The 23658-nt window shown below is 42.6% G+C and overlaps 2 protein-coding genes across 8 annotated transcripts in view; both read right to left on the bottom strand.

Annotated features, from left to right (window-relative positions):
- Window positions 1–1489: 1489 nt before the first annotated feature.
- Window positions 1490–7262, bottom strand: use1 (unconventional SNARE in the ER 1 homolog (S. cerevisiae)). The gene is made up of 8 exons (XM_041935757.1): window positions 7150–7262; window positions 6339–6388; window positions 5995–6073; window positions 5639–5791; window positions 5397–5412; window positions 4626–4656; window positions 4192–4354; window positions 1490–3459 (listed from the first exon to the last, which is right to left on the bottom strand). Exons 1-8 carry the CDS (start codon window positions 7246–7248, stop codon window positions 3277–3279), a joined length of 774 nt encoding a protein of 257 aa, XP_041791691.1. The 5' UTR covers window positions 7249–7262; the 3' UTR covers window positions 1490–3276.
- A 2093-nt stretch (window positions 7263–9355) lies between these two features.
- The window catches only part of LOC121605058 (unconventional myosin-IXb), a 54969-nt gene continuing 40666 nt past the window's right edge, over window positions 9356–23658 (bottom strand). For 2 of the 7 annotated variants that reach the window (XM_041934805.1, XM_041934803.1), the window contains 27 exons: window positions 22577–22690; window positions 21719–21758; window positions 21489–21611; window positions 21282–21362; window positions 21033–21143; window positions 20768–20893; window positions 20504–20653; window positions 20201–20361; window positions 18961–20118; window positions 18642–18717; window positions 18361–18479; window positions 17468–17586; window positions 16670–16863; window positions 16462–16569; window positions 16183–16353; window positions 16055–16096; window positions 15810–15921; window positions 15614–15687; window positions 14613–14805; window positions 14372–14500; window positions 14008–14113; window positions 13380–13511; window positions 13095–13218; window positions 12777–12827; window positions 11905–12020; window positions 11679–11818; window positions 9356–11178 (listed from right to left, as the gene is read on the bottom strand). In XM_041934805.1, the coding sequence (XP_041790739.1) occupies window positions 10628–11178; window positions 11679–11818; window positions 11905–12020; window positions 12777–12827; window positions 13095–13218; window positions 13380–13511; window positions 14008–14113; window positions 14372–14500; window positions 14613–14805; window positions 15614–15687; window positions 15810–15921; window positions 16055–16096; window positions 16183–16353; window positions 16462–16569; window positions 16670–16863; window positions 17468–17586; window positions 18361–18479; window positions 18642–18717; window positions 18961–20118; window positions 20201–20361; window positions 20504–20653; window positions 20768–20893; window positions 21033–21143; window positions 21282–21362; window positions 21489–21611; window positions 21719–21758; window positions 22577–22690 (4621 nt within the window). In that variant the 3' untranslated portion in view covers window positions 9356–10627. Of the gene's footprint in view, window positions 11179–11505; window positions 11558–11678; window positions 11819–11904; window positions 12021–12776; window positions 12828–13094; window positions 13219–13379; window positions 13512–14007; window positions 14114–14371; window positions 14501–14612; window positions 14806–15613; window positions 15688–15809; window positions 15922–16054; window positions 16097–16182; window positions 16354–16461; window positions 16570–16669; window positions 16864–17467; window positions 17587–18360; window positions 18480–18641; window positions 18718–18960; window positions 20119–20200; window positions 20362–20503; window positions 20654–20767; window positions 20894–21032; window positions 21144–21281; window positions 21363–21488; window positions 21612–21718; window positions 21759–22576; window positions 22691–23658 lie in introns of all 7 variants that reach the window. The other 5 variants (XM_041934807.1, XM_041934806.1, XM_041934808.1 and 2 more) reach the window with 4 other exon arrangements.

Consider the following 23658-nt stretch of genomic DNA (forward strand, 5'->3'; position numbering starts at 1 on the left):
GTATGAAAGGAGAATCCTGGAAAGACTCAGTCATTCACAAGCAGGGATGCAGTGAGGTTCACCACTCTGTGAACACATGATTGTATAAAGGATGTTACTACATGGACTCAGGAAGACTTTGTGAAACAGTCGGTAAACACAGTTTGTTTGCAGATGATTGCATCCTGTTTTATGTCACAGCTTATTTTGGAATCTGGGTTGTACACGTGTAGATGCACGTATATGGATATGTGCACTATTTGCCTTTATGTAAGATCTATAAAGCAGTGGGAAATTATTTAATATCAATTAATAATAAGTGCTGGACAAAATATTGAGATCAGTTACTTAAGTAAACACTGAAATCCCACACTATAACCCTGCATTCATAATTTTATGTAAGTACCAGGAGAAAAAAAATACTTAAAGTATCATCAACATTTGAAAAGTAATGTAGTATTATATAGTTATCTTCTATGCTGTATTAGATTATGATATATGATATGCATAACTGTATAGCTAGTTTTAACTATGTTTGGTAGTTTGGATACTTCAGTCTACAACAATGCATCAAATTTTACAAGCTGATCATATCTCTATGTGAAAATCTTCACCATCAGAGTAACTATACGTGTTAAACAAATGTAGTGTGTTTTATTACACAACGATATGAGATCAGCCTAATTTATAACCCCAACTTTTTCTTTTTCAGTGCAGAGCGTCAAACTCTATTTTCAGAGCGTCCCTGTGGGAAACAAGTGCAGAAAGGAGTTCATTCAGGTTTCCAGGGTCAGAGGTTAAAAGTGCCGTTAATGAGCCCCACACATCTTGAGGCATTTGCCGAATATGGGAACTTAACACATGCCAGGCTCTGGAGTCTGTGTAGGAAACTAAAAGGAAACGGTCTCTTTCAGCTGATGGGATAATACAACCATAATGAACACGAGAAACCACACCGGCAATGAAGTCATGTACTGTAGCTTCAGTTCAAAAGCAGAGCTGCAGCCTCGGAGAGCTTTACCGAGGGCCTGAGAATGGAGGCGCAAACAGCTGTGATTAAACTGAGGGATGACGATCCTCCGCAGTGACACAACCTCTTTTGGTCTCCTGGTGGCCTGCATACCTCGGCTTCCAGCAGGCAAAATACCCCCCAGGGATCCCAAAATACACGGTAGGCCAGGTCTCGGCCCAGCCAGCAAGCCAGCCAGGCAGCCGTGAGGTGGGGCAGCAGCCAGGGAGAGGGGGAGCGAGGAAGGGCCAGGGGGCAGAGCTGCAAGCCTGGACAAGCCAGCCAGCTCCACGGGCCTCAGATGACAGTCAGACCGACAACGCAGCAGGAATGTTAACCTGTTAGAAGCCTTTCTCAGTGTGTCCGCCCGCATGAAAAGTACAGTTTTGGAGCAGCGATTGCCAAAAGTCATCGAGCTAAATTAAGTTGGAACAAAAGCTGACGGACGCACAGACCACCCAGAGTCACATATGGTCGCTGTGTGCTTTTTCTGTGGCCAACTGCCTTTATTTAGCCATACTTCAATCCTCAGATCACTTCCAAATGAGTAGCGGGGTTAATTTGGGATTCACGGCTTGATCAGGCCATCGGGGTCATGGAGGTCATTGGATGTTCATATTCAAAGGATATGACTGCCACCCACTGGCCATGTGAAGTCACTGCAGCCGTCGTTCTAAAACCAACAGAGGGCGCTGTCGGGCATTTTAGTGAATGAGGAAAAGGTCATACACAGCTCCCACAACACACAAACAATTAAGGGAGATGGTTTTGATTTATCTCCGTCATACTTTTTGGAATTAATTGCTTGCGATCCTAAACACACACAGCTGCTGCTTTAAATGATACAAATGTTTCTGTGGGGTTACAGTCATTAAACAACAAACTCTTACTTCACCAGCAGCCTCATCACCAACATGACAAATATCATCCACTGAATCATTCACCAAAACATGCAGACTCATAAACAATAAACAGAACTGAGGACACTGGACATATAAGGAGTAAATATAAGGGGAAAAAAACCCACATCTAACTGCATGAAGCTGGACACGTCTGCAGAGTGAATAATCACAAAACTCCAACACTGATGTTTGAAATCTGGTTTGTAATTTGTAATAATGTTTAATTCTAGTGAGAGAATTGGTCGCACTTTAACCCCTTTAGCTAGCATTTATGAGCCCTATATAAACATTCAATAAATAATAATAAACTCTGAAGTAGTCATAAACAGATTCAAGTGTTTATTCATGTATTTTTGAACTGTGGGCAATCATAAGTGGATTATAAGGATTGTGTATAAACAGTCTTAATTTATGGATAATGGATATCCGGGCCCAGACTTCCTCTGATGCCACCGTTTGGAGTCCGATAAGAAACACGCAAAGACAACGTCTGAGGTCATCTGTACAAACAGATAACTGCATATGAATGCTGATATACATAAAGCTAAACTGTCATCAGACGATAGCCAACAGGCTCTGAGATTGCATTTCGGTGTATGTGTTCCGCCTCTTTTGCTCTCTACATGGACTGTTTACCTGCAGACAACTAACAGCTGCTCAGTTGTGATCGGTCAAAGCTTCTCGGACTACAAATGGCATCCAGAGCGTTCTGATATCAAAATGTTCCTTCCCTAGTTTCTAGATTCATATGCAGGCATGTCTTCATGGGAGCAGTTATAGACACTTAATCATGTCATTATAGTGTGTTATAAACCATCTAATAAACATGTATGTAGTGCTTATAAATGCTAAAAAGGGGGCAATTAGAATAAAGGTTTAAGTTTTAGCAGATCCACAATTAATAGCAAGTCAGAATTCTTATATCCAGTGTTCAATTAATTCAATATATTGTTGAAACTGTGGTTGATATAGAATATAGTAGACGGCGGACGGTTCATGAACTTAAGAAAAAAAAATTTTGATTTTGACTTCAGTCACACTAAGCACACACATGTAGTGAATGGCTACTCGCCTACCTGATGAGGGATTAAAATAATTAAGGCTCAGTCCCTGCTGTCTGGGCATTAAGACAAGAAGCTCTTTGTCTCCTTCCATGTTCTGTTCTGTTTAAAAAAAGGAATACTGATGCTTCAAACCACATTTTAAACGGTCAGCTTTTAAAAGTGCAAGTGTTTCGGTCCATCAAGCTGAGTTGCTCTGCTCCTGACCACTACTGATCTGTGTCACACGTACAGACATGCTGTATAGATCTATGAGGCCCATGTAGCTGATGCTCTGTAAACACGGGAGGATGGAGGACTAAGAGTTCAGGATGGTGGGCGCTCATCATCGGAGTCTGGGGAAGATTCTGATGAAGAGGATCATGCTGATAAAGGTGAAGGAGACCAGGATGAGCATCAGCCACAGGAGCCAGTTGACGGACTTCTTGGTGTGCTGCTCCAGTCGCTCCGACTCCGTCTTCAGCTTCTCGAAGTTCAGGTCTGCCTGACGCATCGACTGGCTCAGAGTCTGGGAGGGACGGGAACACACAGCTGATGATGTCCACATCGACAGAAACAGACTACACTCCATGCAGAGGGTTTACAGGTTGGTTGTGAATGTTATTTGGCTTATGCTGCCCACTTGTGGACAGAATTAGCTCAGACATGTGGCATCAGGAGGAGGAAAATGTTTAAAATAACAGAAACATGAAATAAATATCTGAAATATAAACACCTATTTACACAAATCCAGCAGTGTGTGGGCTGATAATGGCAAAGTCTGACATGCAGGTTAGGAATGAAAAAACAAGAAAGAGTCCTCAACAGAGCCTCTCTTTAAAAAACAAACAACAACACCCGTCCACCATCCAATCACATGCCAGTGGGCACAAGGCCACATCTGGCCTTAATCATTAACAGTCACCTGCAGCTTTTTAACACAATATCCTCTTTGACATAATAATATAATAACACTGGCTCATCACACAGCAGAAGATTGTAAACGTCTGTTCCTCTGCTGCTTGGACGATGGATTAGCTGTTAACCATTGGTTCCCATAAACAAGTTTATTTGCTGTTTCACCTTATCTATTCGTGTTGAAATTGAGGTCTATAACTGAAACAGTGCTCAAAACAGACAGGGTGTCCTTATTTTGACTGGTGACATTTATTCTTTGCAGGTAAACGTTTTGAATTTCATTGACCCTGACGCTGTAAAGACTGTGAATCCTCTGGTGCTTGTAAAGTGTGCATCCAGCTACCTGGTTGTCCTGTTTGATGATGTTCTGTGCTGCCAGGGTGTTGTTCTTCAAATTTCGGGCCAGGTTGAGCATGTCCTCAGCAAGCTTCTCCTGCAGGTTGTGGTGGTGCTGCAGGACGGCCTCCAGCTCTGCAGCGGATTGACGCTCATCAAGGGGAAGACCTCTGCACAGGGCGGGAAAGTCTGATTAACATTATTATTTTACTGCAGACACGGAGCTGAGGCTGTTGCCCACTGCCATGAAAAAAGTGATAAATGTTGCCGGGGTAGCCCTGTTTTTAAGCCATTTAGCAGTGATCATAATAACAATGACACACAGATGCAGATGAAGAAGGTGAAGCCTGATGTTTTCAGAAGCCATCACTGGTTGTTACAGTTCTGTATCTAAATAAAAACAATGTCATGGACAGTAGTTCAGATAAGAGACAGCTTTACCTTCTGTTCCGCAATTCTGATTCCGACGTGCCTGTAGAGAGGAAAGGAGAACAAAATGTAAAATGTCACTCTCAATCAGCACAATATGTAACATAGTGTTAAAACTGTCAGCTGCATTTTAGCATATTCAGCAGTTCTTAGTATATTTTAATTTTCTTAGTTTATTTTTTATTGCTTTTATGCATATTTTTACTACATGCTAGTTTATTTTTTTCTATTATCTTTATTTTATTTTATCATCTGTCTTATCTCTCTTTCTAACACGGGGGTTGCATTGCAAATTTTGTTGGCATGTCCATGCTCAATGACAAGAAAGGCAATCTTGAATCTTAAAATGTCTAAAAAAAAAAAAAAACTAGATCTATGTTGTATATCTTGTTGGGTTGTGTACTTGCATTATCCCAAGTGTTTCCAACAATGTTCAAACCCAGAGAAATCCCTAATTTTTTTCAAGGTGACAGTGTGTTTCATTTGGTCACCACAGGAAACATCAGATTCAGAAAGGCGGATGTGACTAAACATAACGTGAATAAAACTTTGATACATGAACTCATCTGTGTCTGAGTCGCGACAGAGAGATTTCACTGGCAAAATAAAGACAACTACTCCCATTATTCCACGCCATTTCAAACTACCTCTTTTGTTTTCATCGTGTTGACTGAGAGCCCTCTAGTGGCAAAAATAACATACTGTGCATTAAAATGTTAAACAGCATTTTTCAGTCCAGATAATGAATTCAAGATGACTTTGGATTCCAAATATATCGCTTACCTTTGCCAGACAACCCCTGCAAAGACACAAAAAAGAAAATGTATTTATTAGCTTGGGCTAAAAGGTTCAACTTTTAACTATTATCCGGAGGTGGACCCAGCAGTGCAACAGCTGCGAGCAAAACACTGCAGGTGTCCTCCCTCAGTTTCTGTTCTACAGTGTGGTAAAGCTCACGAGTGAACTGTCATGCTTTCATCTCGACTAGTCTGCATTTGAACTCAACAGTGGTCATCTCATCCTACCGTGCCGAGCAGCTCGTCCCGCATCTCTCCTGTGCACCGGGCCTTCGTCTGCATGTGGACAGTTTTAGTGGCAGCCATCCTCTCATTGGCTATTGTGGGTGTTCGCCCGGGGGCAAGGAACTGATTGGCTAAAGCTTTTTCTGTTGGTGAGGACTGTGAACGAGAACGAGGGAGACACAAGACCAGAAAACTGAACATGAGAAACACTCAAGAGACCAATCAAAGAAAGTCTGGTTGTTTCATGTTTTTAGGGTATTTAGGATGTACAGTTCAGTTACTAACAAATAAGAAATACAGAGTGCATGATATGGAAAATGATGTTGAAAGTGATAATTTTGTAAATTACTGCAATTTACCAGTTTCTCTGCCTCTAGAAGTCCTTTCAGAAAATCTACTTTTCTAGTGTATTCAGTCAATACTTCTGGTGTGGGTTTGCTGAAAAAGACACAAGTTGTTATTGAAGAGTGGAATTAAAACTATCTGTAAATCAATTACACGGCCAAGCACGAGGACACAGACACTATGTTAAAAAACATTACAAAAATGCGTCAAACAGGGTGTTTGTGAGATCTACTTGCATCAGATTGAGTGGTGTGCAAGTGTATGTGAAAGTATTTCTCTGTAAGTGTAAATATTTTCCTCTGTTACAAATAATAAAAATCAAAACGTGAAAATGCATTGGAGTTGAGAGCGATGTTACCTCTGGCTTTTCCTCAGAGCCACCAACATCTCCTCCAGGGCACCAACATACTAAAACACAAACAGTGATTACGTGTTAGCTGACATTTTTTGGATGATTTTATGGTTTGCGCACATTCTGCTATGCTTTGCTTGACAGACAGACAGACAGATAGATAGATAGACAGATAGATAGACAGGTAGTTCAATCTCATTATCCCTGATTCAGTAAAAACCTTCAGGACAATATATTAATAATGGACAGACTATGCTGTGAAACACACTAATGAAAGCCAAGGCTATTGCTGTTTTAAAGAAGGCAATAAATCCAACCTTCATGAAGGCTATAACGTTCGGCTTTAGTTGAAACTGGAAACTGAGGTTATAGGAAAATGTAGCTGTGGTCTGGACGCTGACGATTTATCTTCGAAGTCTACTTTATTCCTTAATAAATGATCTAATGCGATTATAAATATTTATTCATGTAAACTGTATGATTTCTGGGTGATTTGAATGTGGTTCGCAATTAATAACGGTTGCTGAGGAGTAATGTCAACGGTAATTTATGTCTGCCATTCGTACAGTAGGATAACTTAGCAAGTCTTATAATCTTCAAGTCAACTGCCCAGTAGATAAATGTTTTAATGTGTCGCAGAGGAAAATATCACTGGACGGTACTAGCTGAGAAAATCCAATCACTGGTTTCAGTGACGACGTGGCTAACAGGCTGAGCTGCAGCTAACAACAACAACAGTCATGCTAACTGGAGCTCATGAAGGTCAGAGAAAACCGGTGCTGAGCGTTAGAATTACACCATAATTGTATAGTCTTACCTTTTCTAATCTCCATTCAGTTTCTCCTCGTTTCTCCGACGCTATAGATTCACAGCGAGACAATAATCTGATAAAATTGATTTCTAATCTGGAAGCCATGTTTGAAGTCTGACACGCCGTCGTAGAATAATGACGTCACTAAATTATCATCTTGCTCAACGCGGAAATGGGCGGAGCTTCACGGTAGGCTGGTTAACTAACATTATCCTAAATCTTCTTTGAATTCATATTTATTCCAGCGGTTTTAGCCTATATTTTAACCTTTGATGGGATTTATAGCGTAGTTGTATGCATGTTAAGGAAAGTTACCCCAACAACATTTAATTTAGTCTCTGTTTTATTTAAAAAGGCCGCCAAACTTTTTAAAGTTTATGTAAAAAAAATAAAGATGTCATGGGTTTATAGGCCTCTTAAAATGACGAATACATTTTATTTTTTGCTCATGTGTCCTGTACCATTAGTTTGGTTGAGAAATGTCCTAAATAATACCAGTTTAACTAATAAGAAAGAGACCTGACAGAGAACATTTAGTAAGACTGACACTGAGGAACAATATTAAAAACAAATTGACTGTAATGCTTAATGACTGACCTGAGGTCAAATCTTTCTGTATTATTCTGCTTTTATTCAAGTTGTATTTTTTCAATGATATGGGTCTGTGACAGTTATATATTGTGTATACTTCTTTATTATCTATTTTGTATGTGTAACATTAGGTAGGTAAAGTATATCTTTTATTTCCTTTGGAGGTATTACTGTTCTAATAACTATATTCCCTGCACACCTGTTGAACACCCACACAGGTAATTTCAATCATTTTTCCATATAAGGCCTCTAACCTGGATTTGTTTTGATTGACAGTTCTTTCACTCTTATTCAAGCTTTGTTACACCTGTTTGAGACAAATTACACCTTTATTGTTGTTTTCAGCGCTCGCCGTCCATTGAGTCTGAGTTGAGGTTTAATCAGCCTGAGTGATTTAAAACGCCTGAGTACAAGGCCTTTAAATGAAGAGTATTACAGATATCTGGGTGTGACACAACTGAAACAAAGAACATGCATACCAGGCCTGATATTTTGTTAAGCCATTTCCTGCTGGGTATGACCTCATTTCATTATCTCAATTACAAAATGTTTAGTTTGGATGGAGAGAAAAAAAAACTCTGTGGTTTATCAGTATGGCAAAATGTATACTGATGGCTTGCTAGGAAAGCAGGAATTAAATATACTTTAACTTGACTAACTTCCATGAGACCAAAGACTTAAAGCAGCACTCAACTGATTTTACATATCAGTGTCCATGTACTGGTCATGGGGAACACAGCACAGCGTGTCAACAGTTGTGTATCTCATGGGGCTCTGGAGGAGCTTTATTACTTGAATCAGAGCATAAAACAACACATTTTTATATAAGAGCATACCTGTTGATCCTGAAGAGGCTTGATTTTGTGAAAGCTGAGCATCACTTAGAACAACAGACAGGCTTGACAGTTCAAATTCCATGTAGAAAGTAAGATTATTCTTTCTCTCTACTTACCTTTAAGACAGCCTCAGGTTCATCAAGTCATTGCTGCAGCTTCACTGGGACAGTGAAAGTTTTTCAACAACCAAAACTTAAGTTTAGGCCAGATTTAATACAACAATATCCCTGTTTTTAAAGAAAATATTCTGATGTTAACTGTGAGGATCTTTTACATGGGGAAACTTCTGACCGCAGACTGAATGTCAAAGAGGGAAGACTTTCATCCTGCGGTTATTTTTTTTGATTTAACGCAACTGTTTAACTTACCAAAGCTTTCAGTAACACCATTTGTGCGACTATTAAGGATTTCCTGTGTGACAGAGCAACTTCCCCCGCATGAGACAGGGATGCAGCTGTTTGAAGTTTTGAAGTTTAAGACATTCAGGTGTTGCTCTTCTGCCCAAATATAGAAATTATAGCACGACTTCATTTTTAATTCATTTGTGAAAGGGTTATTGACTAAATTTGTATTTCTTGCCAAAATGTGCGCCTATTAAGCATTTTTGGAAAAGACTAATTTATAGAGAATTTATAATGAACTCTCATAGTTTACATGAAAACAGTACATAATCTTCATGTTCCTCACTTAACTTAAAAAAATCACCTTTTCTTCATCATCTGCTTTTATAGTTTTGTTATATAACATTGAGAAACCTTTTGACTCCACCTGATGAAAACACGCAGACGTTACAAGCATCACGTTCTGTATTGTCATGTTAATACTAATAACCATTACAGTTCACGTCATTCAGTCCCAACCATACACTCTCTGTTACACATTACACAACAGAACATCGTCCTCATAATACAGACAAACTAACAGACATCATTCAACAGCAGTCAGAAAGGAACATTAGTATTACATTTCATACCAAGTTGGCCAAATCTGTGCGTCAGCAGAACCTGCTCATTTTGTTTACTTTGAATGGAAGGTACGGTACAGCTGAGTGAAGCCAGGTTCAGAAAAGGGTAAGGTGAGTTCAAGGACTTATGGGCTTTAAAGACATTGTGGCACGGCTGTTGCATCAAGGCTGGGTTTGTGTTTTTGTTGTTTCAAAGGAAAAAAGTGGCGTGTGCTGCTCCCATTTCCTTTTACTATGTGAGGAAATGACTTCCTATCTGGGGTTTGTTGTGCAGTAGATAGAGGGTAAAGGGTTAAAGACAGTGTTGTCCATTGCTGCTGTTGTGACGAGGCACCTATACAACGGTCAAAATGTGCATGCTTCCTGTAGGTCCTTGTTTCAAACATGTCTTGTGTCGGTTCAGTACAATTAACACAAAAATCTAGGACAAAGGTACCCTCTCTTTATCCCAAATAACCATCCGTCCCTCCCTCCTCAACACTGTCCATAACATAACATGAGAAATAAATGAAATGAATTTGTCAACTTACTGTACATTATCAAGGCACTAGCTAACATTTCCACGAGCATGTTTTGCTCATTAGGTGAACTAAGACATGAAAAGTGCGGCTGGAACCTGCATTATTTCCTTGAATTAGCACAAATGTTTAAAAAAAAAAAAACAGGAGAAAGAAAACAAAATTGCTGGTCCATCATTACGAGGCTACAGACGAACACGCCTCTGTCCCAGCTGAAATCATCAACAGTCACCACAATATATATATTAAAATGGTAGAAAAGGTGCTTGGCAACATCATGTCTGGTTATTTTGACTGTCAGAGGACAACAAGACTTTAGACACATTTGCAGTTCCTTGATTGGTTCTCACTGATGACAGCAACTCAAACAGCCTCCATTTTGTGTCACTCCTTTGTAGATCCACTGTTTTCATTCACATGTACAGGTCATATTCCTCTACTGTGATTCTTTATTCTTGTCCTCTCCTGGTTTTCAGCAATTCATCATTGTCATCTGTGGCAACATGTCATTCATTTCTTTTCGTCTACTCGGAGGTTGTTGTCCATAATCCTCTTCACTATCTGTTCTGTCCTGGTCAGACGTCATCATCCATATAAGGTATGTCTGGGTCAGAAAAACGTCTCTGGCCCGTCGAGGCTTGTGTATCGTGGTGCTGGTGCTGGGGTGAGGGTGTTACCATAGAGATGGAGGTGGAGGAGGAAGAAGTGGAGGGAGGGCAGGAAGAGAAATGCAGCAACAGGTCACACTCTGGGCTGTCGATGTAGAGGGACTGGGTGCTGTCTTTACGGCGGCCGGGCTGCTCTCTTCTCCTGACGTAGTTCATCGCTCGATTTCCAGTAGGGGTGTGAGTCTCGGCTGAGCTGGGGGCTTCAGACTGGGACAAGACGCCTTGGGGGAGTTTAACTGTGTGTGGGATGACGGGATTGCGGCGTTGCAGTGGATGCCTGAAGGTGGTGTTGGAAGAGTCAGAGGTTGGGGTGGCGCAGCTAAACACAGAGGAGGTCGAGCTAGCAGGGGTGAGGTTGGGCAGCGAGACGCGTCCACCAGGGACCATTCGCTGGGCCAGGTCTGGTGGTTTGGGTGGACAAACTGGCCTGCATCTCCTCAGCTGGGCGCCACCTCGTCCTGGAAGAGATGAAGGTAACAGGCGTTGAGAAAGTAGAAGATACACGTTTTGCTCAAAGCTACTTAAATTCACACGACAATCTTGAGAGGGTGTAGACCAATGGAAGATCATGCAACCATGTTATCTACCAAAATGTATGGTCAGTGAAGCACAATTAGGCAAGCATTTGATAGGACCTGTGCCAAATGTTCAATTAATTAATTTAGATAAGGTCTGAGCATGCTTCTGTGCCACACATGCATTTACATGCATACATGGGTGTGCAGACGTATGCACACAAACACACACACACAAAAACACACAAACACGGTTGCTGTTCCTCCAACCTGCTTTGTTACAGAGCAGACATCACCGCCCATCACCATCACTGGTCCAGACCTGCGCCACAAAAGACAGGAAGGGCCCACCCCAGCGGCCCCGTGGTCTGGTCAGAAACCCACAGGTGAGTGAGAGAAACAGGCAGAAGGAAGGAAAGACCAGAATGAAACTCAATACTGACCTTCAGGCTCTGAGCCGTGAACAGAGGAGCGCTGCTGCTCGTCCAAAAGACTCTCTGAGCTCAGCGAGGCTTCGGAGTCCAAGTTCTCCTGGTCTGAACCAGGCTGCTCCATCTCTGGGAGTCGGCAGGCCAGATCCTCTCTACGGAGAAACACCAGAGAAATGAGCGTCTGGAGAAGGATGCAACTCTAAGGTGAACAGAGAGGTAATACAAGAAGCATCCTTACTTCTCCTGTTTGATGGACTTGATGCGCTCCACCAAGTTCTTCTCAGCCTCAGTGTCTGAGTCCAGAGGCTCGTTCTCAGGGACCACACTGAGATCAGAACTGACCTTCTCATGCACCTGCAGAAGACACAACATCACACACTGATACCTCAAACAGCTCACATTAAAAATGTCCATTATGTAATTACTATAGCCGTTTAATCACGTTCATATAATAATTACACAACAAACATAAATGGCCACATAATACACACTGCACACCCAAAACTGAAACCAGATCTTGTTAGTGAGGAAAAGACAAGAGGCCAGATGGTTCATGCATCCGCATATCATCTGTGAAACAGAATAACTTACAGGTAGAGAAAAACTAAATGCTGTGATACAAAAGAAGCAAGTAAACATATTAACAACCACCCTTTCAAAACAGAACTGGTTAAAAGGGTTTCCATACATGAACAGCCAGGACACCACAATCCAGAAACATCCATCAGCTCAACCACAAATATAAGAAGACTTTCACAGTCTTCCAAAAATGGAATAACATTGGAAGACACTGGAATAGCACAAAAAATGCATGATAAACATTAAACTTTGCATGTCACACTATTCAATGTCTTCTAAGAAGACAACAGCAACACCATCCCAGTACCATCTTGTCCTCTCATAAATAAAAAATAATAAAAATAGAGAACAAGAATAATGGTAAACAGCAACATGCAAACTACTACCAGTTAGTAAGGAAGAGTAAAACAGAAAAAGGATTAAAAGAGCATCACCCACATCTAACATGCCATGCACAGGCGCTTCTACATGGCAGTACTACACACTACAACTGCTAGATCTACTGTACCAGGAGAACTCAGTGATACATACCACCACTCCTTTGTAAGGAGCTGAGAACCTGAGAGGTAAATGCCAGTAGTGCTAAAGAGAGACAAGGAACATCGGCCATGTTACCCATGTAACCTAAGAACAACAGTATCTGACACTGGGGTACAATGTTGTAAATGGTGCTAACTTGTAAAGCTTTGTGTATGATACAATGAGACATTACTGACAAGTGACCTTTTAAATAATCAATTTCTTTCCTTTACGTCCAATCATGAGGCTGAGCAGCAATCTAAAACTTGATGTTGTTGCTATGCTAACAAGACCACACAAAATGGAACAAAGGTGATCCAGTGTTCTCACCGTGTTCTGTCTCTTGAGTTTGAGCTGGTTGACAGCCAGCTCCTCGGCGTACTCCAGCTGCTCGATCTCCTCCATCTTCTCATTGTAGCGTCTGATCTGCTCGTTGATGAGCATCTCCACACAGCTACAGGGGGAGGAGGGAACGACAAACAGCATGTGTGCATATTTATAGCTTACTCACAAGTTATGTATGTGATATTAACAATGAACTACAGAATGAAGGATTCATTTATATCATGGAAAAGTAAAAAACAGTTGTTGTGTTTGCTTTAATGACAGCCTTACGTGGTCGTCTTGGCAACGTCCTTCATGCTGAGCAGTGGATCAGCGCTGTCTGGGCAGCGCAGGACACACGGGGCAAAAACTATGGCCAATGAGTTGGGAGACATACGGTTGTGAGCCTCCACTTTGCACACTCTGAAAGAGAATTCATTGGGTATTAGTATGTAGTCTGCAACTCTGATTCGAAAAAAGCTGGGTCGCTCTTGCAAGCCAACTGTATTTACTGACAGCAATTGTACAAAGTGTTCCTGCGCCCATGTAGTAACATCCTTTATACAATCATGTGTTCACAAAGTGAACCTCACTCCATCCTTTCATGATACTATCACCTGTTACCAATCAACCTGTTTACCTGTGGAATGCTCCAAAAAGGTGTTTTTGGAGCATTCCACAACTTTCCAGGTCTTTTGTTGCTTGTGTCCCAACTTGTTTGGAACGTGTTGCTGCATCAAATTCAGAATGAGCAAATATTTACAAAATCAATGGAACTGATGAGGTCAAACATTAAATATATTGTCTTTGTACTGTTTTCAATTAACCGGTAAGGTAAACGGAATATTTATTCATATGTTTGTAACAAGTCAAGTGACATAGCAGCCATTGAAGAAGGCCACAATGTGGGAATCTCTACCTGACAAGGTGGAAGATGAGTCTCTCCAATGTGTTGAAGTTTGCTGTAGGAAGCTCTTCCAGCACTTTGTATATAGCATGAAGCTGCTCCTGCTTCTCTGGCAGTTCTACCGAGAGAAGAAAACATAATTAATGAAAACCCCATAACTGACCATGAACGCAAATAGTCCAGTATATTTTTGAAAATACACTGATAAATGTTTTGTTTATATTTTAAATGCACTTACTCATTTTTAAAAAAAAACACTGTCATAAAAAACGTAAACAGTCCACAACAGCAGTAGCAGATAAGGAAAACAAAGGAAGGAGCTGCACAGACTGTCTACTGTAAAATGCTGCCCCCTGGTGGCGAATGTCCTCCTCACCTACTGCATGCAGGAAGTCATTGTAATGTGTGAAGGTCATGACTGGATCTGGGAGCTCCCTCAACCACTGTTTCACCAGGCCCGTCACTGCGTGGATGGGATAGTCTTCAAGGCAGACCAGGTGGGGGTCTAAATACATGAATAAAAAAAAAACTCAATGAAGGAGCCATGACAGGTTTTATGTATGTTTAACTGCCCCGCTCCCCTCCTCCTCATAAATGTCCAACAGAAGATGTCTAACCGGTTTCTAGTCGCTGGTGCAGCTCTTTCATGCGGTTGGCTGAGCCAGACTTGCGGTAGATGCCCTCGGTGTAGAGGCCGTGCATCTCCACATGCTCCAGCATCATCTCCAGCACCATGGGTACTGGGTGCTTATCACTGACCAGGTGACACACTCGCACCCCGAAGTGCTGACCACCAGACTCCTCGTCGCTCTGTGGATTCAGATAGACAGCAGCGGTCAGTAAGTAGGTCTACTTATCCAGTCCACTCACCACAACTGATCAACAAGATACGTGGAAATCACACAGTCTTTATTACAATAAAATTCACCGTCTGATTTGTAATATAGCTCCTTATAACTAAGATGAGGGAAGCGTTTACTTAAGTATTAATAGGTGAGACCCTGTTCTTTGTTAGAATTTATATGATGTTGAGACTTTCATGGCAGAACTCCTTAGAGCTTTATACTAAATTAAACATAATACTTCAAAATATAAATGCAATGTAATAAAGTGAGCCAAGGTCCTGCTCAACTTCTCCCTTCACTACTGTTCCACTAGCTTTCTTTACTCAGCATTATTCTAACAGAGGGTAATTTATATCAGTCTTTTTGAAAATCGGGAACATGATCGTTAATACATTTGTACATACTCTAAGATATAGGTGTCATCTTTTTTAGTGGCTAGTAAAATGTAAACCACCTTATGATTTTTAACAAAGACATAAAAACTGATTTTGTAATTATCATCCAACAGCTACAGCTCCCATTAGGTTTTGGCACTGCTTCTCTTGCTACTTAAAATGAGGTGCTTAAATTTTACGAGCCACTACCATAATGGTCATTTATCTTAGAATACAGGCAGAAAACACACACAGACTGCCAGGTTTCAAACCTAATGAGAAAATATGGTTGAGCAGAGGCTAAACTAAACTGCGTAAGGCCTAGCCTCACTCCAAACCCTCATATGAAAAGCACGCCATTAATCCAGGCCTGTGATTTGTGTGATGTGAAAAACATACCTTTTTGGCACAGAAGGTGTTGCAGTCAGTGACTATTTTGCAGAGGCACTTCTTGTGGCACACCATTTTGCAATCTGTACGACAATATAAAAGATAAAACTGAATGAGTGCTGGAACTAATTTCTTAATGTTATGCTGTAAGATTTATCTTTAATAAGCGACCACAAATACAATCAAAGTTGGGGTGTTAACTCACAGCTGCACATATAGGCCTTCTCCATGCCCCAGATGTAAGACGTACACTGGTCACATGACTGCATAATGTTGACTTGATAGTTGCTGAAACTATGATCCAGGGGGCTCTCCATCTAACGAGACAGTCAGTCACTTAATTAGAAATCATAATCTCTATAAATTACAAATAATTATTGAAATACAATGACCACAGATTCATAGAAATTAGGGGAATATAATTTGTAGATTCCAACTTTGCGTACTTACACTTTTATCTTTTTTCCTCCTCTTCTTCCTAGCTTTTGCAGGCTGAAAAACACACAGAGAGTATAAGCATCATATTCTTTCACACCTGGACTAATTAGGCTGAATGATAAGGAATCTCAGTGTTTCACCTTTGCAGGCTCAGCCTCCTCCTTCTTCATCTCTCCTCTGATGAAGCCGTCCAGCACTGACTGGAAGAGGTTGACCACAAGCTGGACTTCTCCTTTCTGCCTGTCGCCCGCCAGGTGGATCACTTTGTTCTGGTAGCCTGTCATCAGGCCTTTGTAGCCAATGGTGGGTTTCTGGTAAAGTTCAGAGGAGAGGAGAGAAAATGAGGAGGAGAGGGTGGTGAGGAAGACCTTTGATCAGTGTACATTATGTGTGTACTATGTGCCTGCAGACAGACTCACTGGGAGAGAATACATGGCTTTGATAGTCTCTCTGAACTGCATTGTGGCTGTAACAAAGATGGCCTCTGTGGCGGACAGTGACTTCCCCCTGGAGCGGAAATCATTGACCTGTATGACAACACAAACAAAAAATGTTTTAGTGGGTCAATAAGAGAATAAGGCCTTAGAATTATTTCCTACATCTAACATCCGGTTGTCTTTCACTCACCTGGTTGCCCAGAAACTCATCAAGGTGTCGAAGCTCATTGGCATTGGTGATTTCCCGATCCAGTGAGGCGTTCCACTGCTCAGATACCCGTGTGGCACGGCTGATCTTGATGGTGGGGTTGCGGCCTAAACCTTTACTAGCACGGTCCCCGTGAGGCTGGGAAAGTGCCCGAGACGGCTGCCCAGACGCTGGGGCTGAAGGGAGGGAGAATGTTTTCATTCTTATAATCAGACAATAATCTTTATTGTGGGAGGAAAGATGAGCGAATGATATGCAGATCACTTCTCTGCCTCGTCTCTTAACCCAAACCTCGAAGGCAGAATGTACAGTAGGCTTAAGTACCACAGAGAAAAACGTACTGAGCACGATCCAGCACGGGTCACTATTTTCTCAGAAAGCAAACAGCAGGATTGGTTCAGGCCTGAGAATAATAGTGATAACACACCTGTGTTTTCTTTGCATTTCTCATTTCATGAGGTGTGATGAAAGTGGACTGCAGCAGTCTAGCTGCTATAGGGCTGTTTGTGTTTTGTGATAAAAAAAAAAAGACATTGCTCTCAATATCTGCTCTCAAATAACAACAAAATCATTTATCATCATTTATTGGTATTGAAATATAATTAGTTTAGTCCTTTTTTTGGTTAACTATACAGCATTTACACCACCTATGGGCAAGTGACTTCGAAAAAAAACATCAAATCAAAGGAATAAAGTTAATCTCTCTGCTCCAATAAGTCCTATCATTCTTCTGAAGCTTGACAAGGACACAATGAATGGTACCATACTCGTATAATTTACCTTCCCCTCCTGTTGGCCTGTCATTGAGAAACTGAGCGAGTGGCAGCTCTCCGTTGTCTGGAGTCTGGGCCTCTTTGTGCGGTCGTTTTTTCAAAATCTTGCTGAAGAAACCACCTGGCCTGCAGGGCACAGGAACACACGAAGAATAGCCAGAAACCTTATTAAGCAAAATTGTCGTGTAACTCTAAAATAACTCATAGTGGTGGCCTGATGGGAGGAAAGTTTTCAGTGTGGCTTCACAATGTCATATCTCACAGCTCATTCATTCATTTCTAACAGCAAAGTGAAGGTTGTCTTGTGTTCTTAATTACATGCCTGTTTGTGACTCCCTCTTTGTTTCTTGGCAACAGATAATTTAAGTAAATAACTAACATGTCCAATTTTTAAAAATACCATCAAAACTGATTTACCCAGAAAGAGTCTATTTTAAAAGGACCACATACTTAAGTTCTGCTCCAGCAATGTCACCATAGCAACAATACAAATTAAAAATAAAGCAGCCCACCCGATGCCTCAGTCTGATAAACTGCGGGCCCAGTGACTGAGCCTTAAGCGTACACTTTTGGCATATAAATCCATTCAGGGGAAATTCAGTTATCAGGAATTTCCGGCAGAGAAAGTGCAACACCACACAAGGAGCTGAGGATAGTTTGATTATACAAGGCAAAGAGTTTTCCCATGAACAGTCTGACTCGAGCAGATGTAGAATGAAACTGTGGATGGTTTACTGTGAAGGATGTGAATGTATGTTTTGGCCCACTGGTCAAAATGTCCTGCGCTTCACACATCTCAATCACCTCCTTTTCAAACAAATGCATGGGCTTGAATGTTTTTTTTCCTGCATCCCATCACCAGTCCACTCATCTACAGGCTAGCGCAGTGCTGTGCAGTACCTGTCTGGTGTGGACGGGATGGAGTGCGCCGAGTCTTGGTGAGCAGAACCATCTTGGTGTTTCCTTCTGAAGGAGCTTCCCTTTGAGCTGTCACCATGGCTTTCTGAGGGGGAAATCACCTGCAGAACAGAATCAGAAGTGATGATGTATGTGCAGAATAACTGGACTGTAACCTGTTTGCCAGTCAGGGTGGATTTTTACAACGTAAAATGTAAAAAAGTTAATATTTGAACATCTAAAACAAGGAATTTTTCATTACTGCAGATGGAATTTTAAAATACCTCTCTGGCAGAAATAGCACCAGCCCCTTCAGAACCTGGAGACAAACTGTCAATTGATGAGGAGGCTGTTTCACTCCTGCAGATCAACAGATGAAAAAAATATAAACGATACAAATCAATTCGTGAAATGATACTTGTGTTTTATTACCTACAACTGAGGGAGTTTCCAAACCACCTAAACATTACGGTGGATCTTCTGTCATTTCTCACGTTAAAAAGAATGACGTCAATCAGAACAAACAATGTTTAAGGAAAGCTGCCATCTGTTAGAGACAAAACATGACCTGATCTGAGAATATGACCAGAAAAGAAGACGTACAGTGGTTTTCTTTTTCTCCATTTCTCCGTGTTGTTCGGTGAAGGAGGGCTGGTGCCCTCAGAGGGTTCTCCATCACTCCTCCTCCCCCTCCACTTCTCTGGCTTCTCCTTAATCGCCCCAGGACGGCGATGCAGGTGTACTGCCCCGGCACCCTCACCTAGACCGTTTCTCTCAGACACAGGGTCAGCGAGCTGCAGGGATAATGTAGATGGACGAACAGGAGTGGCGGAAGGCGGAGACGTTTTTGCCTCCTTCTTTCCTCCTTTGTCTTCCTTCATTTTCCAGGCTACAAAGGTGTACTGGTCCAGCTCCTTGCTGTCCGCCCGCTCTTTCAGCTTAGGGGTCTCCTGGCTTTTGCTCTTCGGCGGGGACGTTTCATCCTTGGTAATGGCTGAGGAGGAGGCCCGTTCTGTCTCTCTCTGGTTGTGCTCCAGTCCTCTTCGTCTCCTCTGCTCTCTCTTCTCCTGGCTCCTGGATGGGCCCCTGTTCGTAGCTGGAGCTCGTGCTCTCTTCAGTTCAGCGCCGGAAGGAGTGGAGGTATCGCTGGGAGCTTGTTTACCCAACTCTTCACCTGGAGATGTGGGTGTAAGTGCATTGGAGGTGACCCCATCAGAGGGAAGAGTAGGTTGTGAAGTTGACTCTTCTAGTGTTTGGTTCTCCAAGTCCTCATCCTCTTCTTTCTCATCCAGCTGGGGTCCAGCCTCAGCCTGGGTACCGTTTGTCTTCAATTCTCCATCCTCCAGCTCTTCGTCCTTGGCCTGTTCCTCCTCTGTATGTGAGCTTGTATTAACCTTGTCATCCTCCTCTCCTCTCTCTTCCTCTGTCTCCTGGACAGGAAGGTTGTCATCCAGCATCTCCTCTGTGACCAGCTCTATATCTGGATCCTCTCTTGTTTGAGGCTCACTAGCCACTCTTGTCTCAGCTTCCAGCTTCTTCCTGGCTTCTTCCTCTTCCTCTGCTCTCCTTTTTGCCTCCTCCTCTTCTGCTTTTCTCCTTGCTTCTTCTTCCATCCTCCTCCTCCTTTCTTCCTCCTCCTCTGCTCTTCTCCTGGCCTCCTCCTCTTCTTCCCTCCTCCTCCTTTCCTCTTCTTCTGCCCTTTTCCGAGCTTCTTTTTCCTCCTCCTCCTTTCGCCGTTTCTCCTCACGCATGGAATGGCACCTGTAATACACAAAACGTAAATATGGCAGCCCACATACATTCTTGTTGCAAACAGTACTTTTTAGTGTCTACATGTTGTTACCTTTTGCGTGCTGAGTGTCCTCTGACCAGGGCTTGTATCTTGGTGGCGCCCTGTCTTTGGCGGTGGTTCTCTGATCTCTGTCTGTACCCTCTCCACAGAGCCTGGATCAGAATGGCTGCTCGTTGCCTTTGCTCCTCTCTGCAGTACCTGCGCCATGAATGCTAAGCAGGCAGACAGGGAAGAGGACAGGACACGTCAGTATTATACTTTAATTCCTGCCTAAATATTAAAATGGCAACATAACAAACAAAATTAATATACTGACATGACAGCCTCAAAGATAAGTGTTGCGTTAGTGTTTACCTGGATCAAGATGGCTGCCCGCCTCATGTCCAGAAACTCTTTCCTCTGCAGGCGTGCTCTGAACCAGCGCTGAAGGAAGATGATCTTGCGCATTACATCCTTGTGCAGCGTGTCCTGCAGCTTCTGACGCTCCAGCTCTTTCAAGAACACCTGAACAGGGAGAACACACCAGAATGTACATGCACAGAAGGGAAACAGGAGCAAATGAATGCATGGAATGAAAGAATAAAGCTCAGGAGCAATGACAAAAGTTAAGTGGTGTACCTTAGTTTTGCCTATCTGGTAAGTGGTGGGGTCCAGGTCCATCTTCTTCTCAAGGAGCGCTGAGATGTCCTCTTTTAAGGCGGAGGTGTTCTTTGGCAGCAAAACCCTGAACTGCTCCAAGAACTCCTGCAGGCACAAGACAATAAGGATAATAAAAACTAGAAATGAACGGACTGTTCGAGAGGACTTATGTGGTAGACATGAATGGTCAAAACATAATGTCTAATATTTAACAGTAGGATTAAGTGAAGCAACTTTATACTACCTGGAATGTGTACTTGGCACCGTAGCCTGACCTCCGGATGCGAACAGTTTCCAGCATTCCTGTGTATCGCAGCTGCTGAACCACCAAGGCCTCATCCAGATACATCTCCTTCTGCTCATATATAAGCACACAAGAAGAAAATTGAGGTATACTCTCACCATTTATACTCCTATTAGCCAATTAAACAATGGTCATAATCGGCATTGACGAAGGATTTGAACAGAAGATATTAACAAATGACAGTCTTACCTTCTCAGCATTGGAGCGGATACAGCGAATGAAGAAGGGCTCTGCTCTGTTCAGAGTCTCCAAGAGTTTGGTCAGAGAGGTCTGCAGAAAATGAGGAAAGGGGTTTGCTGAGTGGGACTGCTGGAGAAGAACCCTGCTGGAGGGTGTGTGAGGCTTGCTTGTGTGTGTGTGTGTGTGAGACGAGCAAACTGTTGTGGGAGATGTTACCTGGAACTGGGCACTGATGCTGGGAGGCTTCTTCTTCTTGTGTAGGTGGAGCAGAGACTTGGTAGTGCGATCATGCAGCGTCAGGCCCACTATAAACTTCAGAGACCGAGAATCCAGCAAACTCTGCACAGCAGTAATACAGTTAATTAATTTCCTACTTGCACTCAATCATTATGTTAATGATATTCTCTTTAGCTGCCCCTAAACTCGGGGTTGTTTGTCAGGTTTACCTTGGGGATGACCTGCCTCTGTTTGGTGCTCTTCTGTTTCCTGTGGGAGAAAGAATATGCAGGGTGAGTTAGGACTGAAGCGTTAAAAGACTGTGGCACGAGGATGGAAGAAGTTGTGGATGGAGTGTGTGAAGCCGGTTAGTACGGACGGGTGACTTCTTCATGCGCTGTCAGTCAGTGATGAAATCAAGCGTTGCACCTGGAAGATGGGATGAATAACGGGCAGAGACAAGGCATGAAGGGGTAAGGATGACAGAGAGGAGGAGGAGGAAGTTTGCTGCAGATGATGTGATGTTACTCTAAACAATTGGCCCAGTGGAGACTCACCATACACAGACAGACATGCTCTCTTGCGGCCCACACTACATAAAAAGGCTCTAAATGTATGTTCAGGCTCTCTCTGACTGCAGAACCTGCTGTTAATTCCAACATGCTGCGAGGCCGCTGCGACATATTTTCACAAGATGCTCCCAAAAACCCCTCACATGCCAGCACAGACTACTGATGATTTTCATGCGGCAGTTTACGTAGGTATTCAAGGAATTTCAGTTTTAGCCTTCAACAGATAGTATTTATTAACTGGGCTAATAATATAATGTCTTCTATGACGCAGGAGTGTGTTTGATGTTTTTATTAGATTAGATCACGAGATGCTAATGATGCATTGAGAAAAGTGGCAATAAATGTGACAGCTACTATAACTACCTATGGCTGAACACAGGGGGTCAAAATGCGTTAAGGATCACTGATGTTATTCTTGGAAAAGAAAAAGGTTTTAATAAGAGCGTGTTCTGCCTTAGCCAACAAGACTGGACTAATCTGGAGAAGAGCTGGTGCCAGGTCTGTCTGCAGACTCACTGGAGGACGTGTCGAGGGAAGCGGAGGCGACCCCAGGACTGCAGCAGCTTGCGAGGGTCCTCACCATCCAACTGCAAGTTCTTAATGGAACTGATGATCTCTGCATGCATGTCTCTAATCAAACCGAACACACACCCAGTGTGGAAAGGGAAGGAGAGGGGGGAGTACGGGGAGCAGGAGGGAGGGGAAAAAAACGACAAAAGGAGGAAGGAAAGGAAAAAAAACGTAAAGTGGGGCGTGATAAAACGCCACTGCTATGCCACCTTAGAAGAAAACACACCGCCGTGGTTACCCAAGACAAGAACACACACAGCAAGATGGCTGGGGGTCTGATATCAAGAGGAACTTCATGCTCTGCTCATCCATGAAGAACAGGCCACAAAATGTTTTCTTCCACTGATGAGTTCATATGAAAACCACAAGACACACTAGACCACCCAACCATGCTGCCATATCCCTTTTATGGACAGAAAGAAATGCACACGCACAGAAACACACAGAAACACACACACACACACACACACACACACACACACACACACATAACACAAAAGAGAGACTGGGGCACATAGGGGGGTTGTATTCACACCCATGTCCCTGCCACTGTGGTAGTTAACATGCAGAGCTGAGCTGAGCTTCAGCGTGGTTGGTCGTCTGTTTCCATGCTGCGATTGTTACGGGCTGTGTGGCTGTAAGTTGTTACTGCTGAGGCTGTTGGATTCATGGTCCTCTCATTGGGACTGGTGTTACAGCGGACACTGGGTTTGGTGAGGTTAATATGGGAACTTTTCCTTGTCCCAGAGCTAGTCCATGCAGTACTGTTCTATACTTACCATGACTGATCATGAAAACAGAGGTCAGGCAGTGAAGGAAAGGGTAACATATAGAGTGAAATGAGTCACAGTGAATCTGACCTCTACTCTTAAGTGCTTGCAGATCTGCGGAGCTGGATGATTTAATAATGGTAACAAAGTGCTCTGGGGTTTAACTTAGGTCTTATGTCTGTAAAAAAATGACCCACTAATTTTAGATCTGAAAGCAGGACGAATGAGGTCAAAATTCAATGGACCAACAATGCAAAG

This window comes from Chelmon rostratus, chromosome 4, assembly GCF_017976325.1.
Source record: "Chelmon rostratus isolate fCheRos1 chromosome 4, fCheRos1.pri, whole genome shotgun sequence".
Lineage (NCBI taxonomy): Eukaryota > Metazoa > Chordata > Actinopteri > Chaetodontiformes > Chaetodontidae > Chelmon > Chelmon rostratus.

Coding starts and splice junctions, on each gene's coding strand:
- use1 (XM_041935757.1), bottom strand. CDS start 7,248: ATGGCTTCCAGATTAGAAATCAATTTTATCAGATTATTGTCTCGCTGT. Junction 6,074..6,338: donor GCTCTGAGGAAAAGCCAGAG/GTAACATCGCTC, acceptor TGTCTTTTTCAG/CAAACCCACACCAGAAGTAT. Junction 4,355..4,625: donor TCAGAATTGCGGAACAGAAG/GTAAAGCTGTCT, acceptor CGCCCTGTGCAG/AGGTCTTCCCCTTGATGAGC.